General features: G+C 38.9%; 1 protein-coding gene across 1 annotated transcript in view; it reads left to right on the top strand.

Moving 5' to 3' along the window:
* The first annotated feature begins 2168 nt into the window (after positions 1 to 2168).
* adcy3a (adenylate cyclase 3a) overlaps positions 2169 to 10135 on the top strand; it is a 59724-nt gene continuing 51757 nt past the window's right edge. Inside the window, exons 1-2 of the mRNA XM_042490203.2 lie at positions 2169 to 2382; positions 3982 to 5193. Coding sequence (XP_042346137.2) covers positions 4510 to 5193 — 684 coding nt within the window. The 5' untranslated portion in view covers positions 2169 to 2382; positions 3982 to 4509. The remainder of the gene's footprint in view (positions 2383 to 3981; positions 5194 to 10135) is intronic.

Below are 10135 nucleotides of genomic sequence, written 5' to 3'. Positions count from 1 at the left end.
AGTAATTTAAACAGTTTGTCACTGAAAAGATGTGAGACTTGAGCTTTTATAGAGACTGTTAACAAAATCTTTGAAGCCAAAGAAGCCTGCTGAATGCTTACACAGGTCTGTGCTGAGATTAAAACCCCAAATCTATTACTCAAGGTGGTCCACTTAATAGCTATCGCCAAAGCTCTCAATCACATCTTAAAGTCTCACTGAATTGACTTTACTTAGTTGTTATGGTTATGGATTGGGCTCATTTGTCATCACATCACCTCCATAACAAAGGAACCATCTCCATCCACAGCTAAAAGCCATAAGATTGGTTGGAAGCCCTGAAAACAATAGTAAGCAGACCATTTCCGAGATCAGGAATGCACAATTTGCTCAGCTGTGCTGAAATGTAAGAGAGGGTCCATTGAAATGAATTAAATTTCAATTTCTAGACCACAGAACATTAGAGGTTGACATATGGCAAATGCAGCATAATGCGGGATGATTTACTTAACAGCATGTAACAGTAATATTATAGCCACTATTTGTCAGTAAAATCAAAATCAAAAGGTCCATGGTCCATTCAAAGTTTCTGTGTTTCTTTCATTTCTTATTCTAGTAAAAAAAACAAACAAAGAAAGACATTTAATTAATTCAAATAAAAACATTTTGCCTACCCAGGTGCATGCTGGTACTTTACCTGCATACCTATGTAACCACAGGTGCCCTGTATTACCCAGTTCACATACAACAAAACAAAACAAACAACAAACAGAACAAAATACTGATTATGCAAAAAAATATGAAAAACAGAATTATAATAACAATCACACAAAACAAAAAAACTAGCAAAAGAAAACACTATCAAAATCTCATCTAGCCTAAATAAAGCAAAGATATGTAAACACTATTACTTATGATTAGCAAACAACAACTAAATTGTAACAAAAATCTGATAAATATTCTATGCAAACACAGGTTCTGTAATTCAGAAAGTACTTTCAGAAAGGTTTTTGATAATAAAAGCCTGGGTCACTGTGTGTTCATCTCTAACCCTTTAAAAAAATTAATCCATCTTCATATGTACATTTATTTCAGTTGTGTAAACTAACTAAGTACATTTACACATGTACTATACTTACTACAATTTTGACATGCTTCTACTTTAGATGTATTTCCATATTATGCTACTTTATACTTCCACTCCAATACATTTTGCTATCAAATATTGTACTTTTTAATCAACTACATTTATTTCAAAGCTTAAGTTAATAGCTACTTTGCATTCAGATTCAGATTCAGATTATTAATCCAAATTCTTTTATCTGCTCCCAATGATGAACACATTAATGTATCAATAATAACGTAAGGTAATGTAATAAAATGAAATGTAATTCTATTCAGACAGGGACAGTGCACAATGAAACATTAACCTTATATAAAACAAGGACAGATGCATTGTACCAGGTTCTAGCAGAGCTGCTATTTTAGTAGTAGTCCCTGGTCAGGTTGGTGGAATAAATAAATACATAAATGACAGAAATTGATTAAATAAATCAAAAAACATCAGTTCATAAAATTTTACAAACATTATTATCCCCATATCCTACCTCACCTAACCAGTTTTTAAATTTGTGCAAAATTGCAGCTACAAAATTATGAAAATGTGAGGGTACAGTCAGTCCTGCATCCTAAAACCAGTTTGCCCCCACCCAACATTCACAAATACGTGCAAGATTTTTAAAAAATAATAATAATAAATTAGATATGCATAATGCTATACAATCCTGATTCCTGAGCTTCCCTCACACTGAATCACAAATGTGTGTAGGTTTTCTGTGGCAGTATCCAACATTTAGTTAAACATGAAAAGGTTTGAAAGTTATAATGTTGTAGCAATATAATACATTTGATTCTGAAAATGCACAATTCTGCATGATGAGTAGCCTACTCATTGTTTTGATAATTCATTTTGATGCCAATAGTTTTGCACTTTTACTTAAGTAGGAGTTTAAGAGCAGTACTTTTACTTGAGTATTTCTACGCTGTAGTATTGTTATTTTTACTTAACTACAGATTTTTCAAAAACTGCTTTCTTTGATCTTTGACTCAAAAAGGTTGAAAGGGCACATTTGCGAATACGGATTTTATTTTGAAAAAGACCAGAAATGCTGTATTGATCGCGTGCAGCTTGCATGGATGTGATGAGGCTGTTTCTTTTTTGCGGAAAACACCCAAGACATCAGCGGAGGTTAGTGGACCCACCGAGGCGACTTTTTCTGAGGCTTTTTCAACGCTGTGATCCAGACTGAGGACGAAAATGTGAGGTGAGCTCAGCGTGGAGCTCCACATCTGTCTGAGGGGGACGGCAGCATCCAGAGGACACCAAATCTGGCTGTCCACACGGTAAGCGGATGCATCGGGATAGATAATAGACGTAATTTCCACAGCATCTGTTAGAACGGGGACAGAATGTGAGTTTACAGCAGAGCAGGTGAAGGAAATGACACGACAGAGCCTATAAAATGGACGTTAAAAAGCCGACGTGAGGATAAAATTGAGATAAATAACGTCAAAATGGTCAAATATTCAGACTTCGAGGAGCTGAAGCAGCCATTTAAACAGCTTTGTACGATGACTAAGTCAGAGACACTGCTCCTGTCTATCACCTGAGAGGCAATGTATAGCTTTGACATTATGCTTATTGTGACTGTGTGTGTGTGTGTGTGTGTGTGTGTGTGTGTGTGTACAGTCTCAACGTGTGTCCACAGAGTGTGTGATTGCAGAAGCAACATGTAGCTAACGTTAGGTAGGCCCACTGCACACAGCTTGTTCCCTGCGTGTGTGTGTGTGTGTGTGTGTGTGTGTGTGTGTAGACCCTGACGACTATATCTCACTATTTACGGAGTATTTTTTTCAATTTAGCATCACCTACATATAACACAGGTTTGAATAAATTTCATTGTGTCAGCTGCCAGGCATAAAGAGACAGTAGGAAACAGCTAAGCTTGGACATGGATGTTGGCGTGACTTTTGTCTCTGCAGAGGAGACATTGGCCAGGAGCTGCCAGGTGCAGGAATTAGGGACATTACCCTGATTATCCGGTTTTGTTGGATGCAAAAAAAGCAACAAACCAACAAAAAAAACACACAAACAAAAAAACAGTAGTGGAAGAAATATTCAGAGCCTTTGCTTAAGTAAAAGTACTCATACCACCCTGTGAAAATACCCTGTTACAAGTAGAAGTTGAAAAATGCCACTTAAATTAAATTAAGCATGTATAATCAGGAAAATGTAGTAGAAGAAAAATCTTTTTTTTTTTTCAAAACACCCCAAAGAACTAAGAATTATTTTTTTTAAAAAACAGCCTAAAATTTAAAAATGTTGTTAGATATTGAAAAAACACCCCAAAAGTCAAAATTACTAAAAAAAGACAAACTTTTGGGGGAAAAAAGACATATGTGTATTTTTTAAAAAAACAAACAAACATATATATATATATATATATATATATATATATATATATATATGTATTTTTAAAAAACACATTCATAAACTCAAAATATTTAAAAAAAAAAAAACAACCCAATAATAATATAGTATGACTTGAAATAGTTGACAATTGATTTTATGTGAAATGAATGATAGATTCATCAACAAATTTTTACAGCTGTACTTGTTTTAACTGTATGGTAATTTAATTTAAAACATAACATATTTTTTAAAAAAAAATTTTATGCAAAAATCGTAATTTGTAAAGTAACTTAGTCATTCAGATAATTGTAATAAAGTAAAAAGTATAATATTTCATTCTGAAATGCTGTGGAGTGAAAGTATAAAGTAGCATAAAAGAAAATACTCATGTTAAGTACAAGTACCTCAAATTAATACTTAAGTACAGTAGTTGAATAAATGTAAAAGTTACATTTCACCAATGGCAAAAACAAACTCCTTTGTGTGAGAGAGATGGTTAATTTCTTCCTCATGTGTCCCTCTTTATTCAGGCCATGTGAGGAGGGACGATGGAAGGCCAAAATCCAAAATGCTGTCCAATCCAGAGGACTGAAGGAGACAGAGGGAATCATACAGACTTCTTTGATCCAGTGTTTATGGATTTAAGCGCTCTGACGTGGTGTGCAGCTGCAGAGGGGAGACTTTCACATGTGTAAAGCTGAATGAGGAAACAGGAGTTGCACGCTGTTTGGATCACGTTGCTGACAAAGAGTAGGCGTGCTCAATCTGTTCAAATGACACAGGACTAACGGAGTCAAATGACAGCATTGGACGGAGTGACCACAGACGCAGCTATGTAAGAGGACACCCCTCCAGTGTGCAGGTCTTGACAATCAACTCTGCTGTGATTCATGCCACATACGTGTGCTGTCAGGGGGAACGTGTGGATCCTCAGCAGCAGCCACAGCAGCAGATGATGTATACCTGAGAGTTCTCTCTGCATCTGGTCCACGCCTACAGGACGACACACAGCGCTCCACTTTTTAATTCAAGGAGAGGACAGGAAGCAAAAGCTCTGAATGTTCACCATGCCTCGCAACCGAGCCTTTTCTGAGCCAGAGTACTCGGCGGAGTATTCGGCGGACTGCTCGGTAACGCTGCCCTCTGATCCTGGGCATGCGGTTGGGCGAACACATGAGGTGACGGTCCGGAGCTCAGGGTGCTGCCTGTGCCTGCCGCGGTTCATGCGCCTCACCTTTGCACCCGAGTCTCTGGAGAACCTCTACCAGACCTACTTCAGACGGCAGAGACACGAAACCCTGCTGGTGCTGGTCGTGTTCGCCGCCCTCTTCGACAGCTACATCATAGTCATGTGTGCGGTGGTCTACACCACCGACAAGCTGGCTTCTGTTTTGGTGGCGTCAGTGGGACTAGCTGCAGATATTATCCTTTACCTGCTATGCCGCTTCGGGCTGCTACCAGACCGCGTATCCAGACGGGTGGTGCCCTACGCCCTGTGGGTGCTCATAGCAGCTCAGATATTCTGCTACCTGGGTCTGAACTATGCTCGCTTCCACCAGGCCAGCGACACGGTGGGCTGGCAGGCTTTCTTCAGCTTCTCTTTTTTCCTGACGCTGCCTTTGAGGCTGACGCCCATCGTGCTCATCACTGCTGTGTCCTGCGGGGTCCACACCCTTGTTCTGGGCGTCACTATTGCCCAGCAGCAGCAGGAGGACATCCAGGGGGCAGCACTTGGCAGACAGGTAAGAGTGGTTTATGGTTGTCCTGAAATGCATTAACTTGTGTGGAATCTCATGTATCCAGACCTCCACTCATCATGTTTACACAAGTTTTTGGGTATTTGATCACAAAAGTAGGTTGACAGATGCAGTTTGCCAAAAGCTGCTGTTCCACATTTAGGGCCACAGACTAATCTGGGGAGCAGTCTCTGCACATATTCAGACTTCAGGACTAGGTTTGATACTCAACTCTTGTGGTGTTGCAGCAATACACTATTTCCATGGTAAACCGTGGTATGGAAATTGATGGGTTTCATACCATATACGTTAGCTTCTCTATGGTATTAAAAAATGCAATCAAATGGAGAACCTCCACCTTTATTGTACTTATTTTCAAATGGGAGACTTTTTACACACACTTCCATTAAAAAATGTTTTTAAAGTTTAAATTTTAGTAAAAGTGTTTATTTAATGCCCCAGAACCCCTCTGTTTTCATTCCTTTGGGGGTCATTGTTATAGAAATTAATAGTAATAATAATGATAATAGTAATAATTGTGTAATTCCATGATCTTTTAGGAGACAGTTATTGTAGCATGAAAGTCACATATCATTGTAACCCTGAATTTTAATCATTGTCAGGATTTTGTATCAACTTTGTTTCAATATTTTCACAGTTGAGACAGAAAGCAAGAGAGCTGAGTAGGGATGATAATTAATCAATGATCGATTAATCGGTCATTTAGAATTTAATTGAACATGTGAAATTTAATCAATTACTGGAAAGGCTGTGAAATACTGTCCAAATATATGCAAGGGTGAACGCATTGTTACTGTTTGAAATAAGAAATGTTTTTATGTGTTTTCAAATAACAATTAATTGAGTGATAATTTTACCAATTAATTGATTGAGAAAAGTGCTTATATTTTGCAACCCTAGTGCTGAGAAACCCAAAAAAATGACAGACAACATCGTGATTCCCACAGAATGAGATGTATGGGACTGCAAGCTTTTGTTTTATTTTTTCTTTGACATGTGTCCCTTTGTATCACTCTGTGTCCCTCTCTAAATTTAGAGGTTTTTGCAGGTCCGTTGCAGGGTGGATAATTGATCTGTTCACATCAGATTAATAAATGAGAGGAGCAGGTGCAGCGAGTGAATACAAACTTTTAGACAGCAGAATGAACGCTTATATTTCACTGTTAGTGTGCCTGACGTTCTGCTGCTCTGTTTGTGCTGACAATTTGCTCTGCACTCCGAGAATGTGGCGAAAGAACCGAACAGTATATACATTTCAGCAGTGCTCCTAATGAACCATCTAGCTGCAAAAATAGAAAATCTATTTGTGGCAGCGGATGTTTGAATCATGGTGGGCTGCCACAAATAAACTAATGTGTGGGAAACCCTGCAGCCAAGATCTCCAGTTGGAAGTGAAGTGCATACATAATATTTACCTGGTGTGTATTAGAGCTGGAAGCACATGTGAAAGTCAATCAAGTCTCAAGCAAGTCCCAAGTTATTGTGGAGAGAATCAAGCAAGTCCAATCTAGTCCCTGCTGTAAATAATGCAAGACAAGTCATTATGTGGTCAAGAAATCAAGAAATTCAATAAGCTAATAAGTCAGCTAAAAAGACATGTTTTTTTGTAGGTTTTGTGATTACGGATGAAACATGGTCAAGTCCTTTCGAGCCATTTTTTTCAAATCATGAATACTGAATCAAAGTAAAGTCGAGTCTTCTATCAGTCTTCGTCAAGCAAGTCTTAACCTCAAATTCGTGATTTAAGGCTGACTCGACTTAAGCCCTGAGACTTGAGCCCCCACCTATGGTATGTATGTACCTCAGACCAGCAGGTCACAAAGATGGCCTGAAGAGGTTCTTAAGAGATTTTCTCCTGAACATCTTGAGCCTGGTATGACAGAAGTCCCTGACCCGTTAACGACTGCAGTGAAGAGAGAGACTCGAAGTGATGATTGGGTCTGAGGCAATAGTGAAGATAAAACAGATATTTGAAAATAAGATCATTCTGTGTTTTTTTAAAGTTCTGCTCAAAGGTCACTGCTTATAACTCAGCTAGAGGCAGGGTGGAGAGCGTCATGTAGAAGTCCACCTGTTGCACCTGTTGCACCTGCACAAACACAATGTGTGAATAAGCAAATGAAGAAGAATTCTGATGCATGGACTTAACGTGCACAGTTTGATGCACACTGCAGAGTGCTGTGTTGTATGAGTCGTGGGCTGTTTGAAATGTTAAAGGCCACATCTTCACAGAGCTATTTATACTCCTCCATGTTACTATTGCTTTGGCTCAATGTTCACAACAGATTCTCAGTGTGACAGAAGTTTGGACTCAAACCCTTCTATGGCATGCAAATGAAAACAATTGTACCGTAATAGGTACATTAATGTATCAGGTATCATTGTCGCCAATAACTGCATTTGATAATCAGATGTTAATGATGAAATATTGCACTCACATAGTTAAAAGTTGCCAGTAGACTCTCGCTAAAGCAACAGTGTCTAATATGGTTCGACAGTCCTGCCATAAACGCTCCCTTCATGAAGGTTTTCATGTTCAGTTTGCGTTGAAACAAGAGTTTCTGGTTTATTTTTTGTTCTTTAGGTGGATATAGTTTGTGGTGCTGGTGAACTGTTTGCAATAAACACAGATGTCTTTGTTATTTAGCCTCCCCCACAGCTATACATGGAGTGGAAAATCATAAGCCTCTTTCATACATAATTCCCAGTAAATGACTGGGAATACTTTGCTGGCACCACTTGTGATTTTCACTGTCCACACATATAGCTTCATTCCCAAACTTTCCTGTCTTGTGGCTCTGTACACATTACATATCAATGCCTATTCAGTAACAGAAACCATCTTTGGGAAAAATGTATTTGGCGTGTACTTTGAGTTTTTAGTTTGGCTTATGTCCCATTCACTAACATGGAGGGGTTGGCTTTATGACCTATACTGCAGACAGACACCAGGGGGCGATCCAGATTGAAAAGTTACAAAGTTACTCTTTCAGGGAGCTGTCATGTTGTCCGCCTTTATATGGGCAAGGCCATGAGACAAGCTGTGTTTGAAACCGTCCACTCATTTACTCACTCGCTATTAACAGTGTGTATTAAATAGTGCACTATAAAGGGAATAACGAACAAGATTTCAGACACTATGTTGGAATTTTTTTCCCTGGAAATACACGGCTGCTTTGCATTGTGGTATACGGGAGTTAAATGTAGGCTACATCGTATGTACACTCAAATTTGCTGTGCATTGTGGTATTTTATAGTGTTCTATACAGTGGATGAAATTAACCGCTGAGAATTCAAACACCACTACAAAATGGCGATCACACTATATAGTGCACTATTTCCGTGATAGGGGACGGTTTGGAGCACAGCTATGGCTGAACAGTAGGTGGTGATATGCACTTTCAAGATGGGATTGCAATCTGCCCAAAAATGCACAAAAGAAGAAGCAGAAGGGACAAGGCAGGATATACATTTAACATATGTGGTGGAAGCCAATGGAAGTCAACAACATGGCAGGACAAGAGCTGTATTTGTATGGTCTTCTTCTTCTTTTAATGCTTTCAATAGTCACAAGTTTCCAGCTATTGTTGAACAAAATATGTCTGTGTCCATGTTGCTTCTTGTTCACACTTTTCTGCACAGTTGCTGAGTCGCTTCTGCAAAGTAGCTGTGCGGTTTAAAATTTGTCAGTCAGTGTCTTTCATCACAAACGTAACTCTTTGTGTGCCCTTCCCAGTAATGTTCCTTCTTTCGTTCACAACACAGCCTTACTGCTATATTCCCTGTGATGTTACTAGGTCTTGAGGTGGGAAATTGGAAGTGCAGAATTACTAGAAAATGTATTCTGGCTCTCATTCACATCATTGGGGGTTGTTATGCTGTAATCCATTGTTCTCGGAACTTGGAAAAAATATGACCTCCGGCATGGAAAAGTGCAATGGAACGGTCATTCCACTCAGAATTCCAAGTCGGAAACTCAGACAAGGTCCATCCAGACCGAGTTTGCCGACTTAGACACAACTGATGCCACAGCAACATGGAGGCACACTCAGTGAAAGGAGCAGAATTACCTTTTCATCTCAGTTTATTGTAGTGGATGATGAGGGCAACTCTTGATAAGATGATATTTAAATGCCTCCCCAAAACTGAAACTTGTTTAGGAGATTCCTTAGATGAACCTCGGAGTCAGCTAATGGACCTAACTGCCTTGTTGAACTCACAACTCTTGTAAGCAGAACTAAATTACGACAGATTTTATTGCCCGACCAACAGTTTGAGTTAACTTACGACTCATTTGGGGCAACGAGCTGTACACTGAGCTCCTGCAAAGACTCAAGGAGACATCAGGAGAAATGGACAATTTATGTCTTTGTTACACAACCAACAGGTGACATACCCGCACATCTACAGACTGTAAGAGAGGAGCACATTAACTGATTTTTGTATTCAAAGTAAAACGTACTTTGAAATGTTGTGTGGAGGTCTCATACCTACAGAACTGGAACTTCGCATACACGCCGATTTTGAGGCCAAACTCACAAACACAAGCTGTGCCTGTGTGTGTGTGTGGAGGGGTGTGACCTTCCGTAACCCCCTGCCAGCAGTGTGCTGCACCCTGAATGGACAGACTCTTAGTACAGAGTTGCATTTTGATATGCATCTCCTCTATCTGTATCTTAATTATCCTTCCTTTACACTGTTGTGTACAGATGCTATATTGTTTTGCAATCATGCAATTTGTGATTTTCTGATTATAGGTTTTGTTGATAGACCTTTGGTCATATGAAGTACTTTCATTCTTTTATTTTTTGATGCTAGTACTTGTTATACCTTTACTCAAATAGGATCTTTAAGAACCTTTAATTATATTATAGTGTTTTGACACTGGTATTACATTTACTTATTTTCACATATATTCGTATTTGTT

This window comes from Plectropomus leopardus, chromosome 11, assembly GCF_026936395.1.
Source record: "Plectropomus leopardus strain MGB_pleo_1.0 chromosome 11, ASM2693639v1, whole genome shotgun sequence".
In the NCBI taxonomy this organism is placed as follows: domain Eukaryota; kingdom Metazoa; phylum Chordata; class Actinopteri; order Perciformes; family Serranidae; genus Plectropomus; species Plectropomus leopardus.
This window is presented reverse-complemented; position numbering and strand designations above follow the sequence as displayed.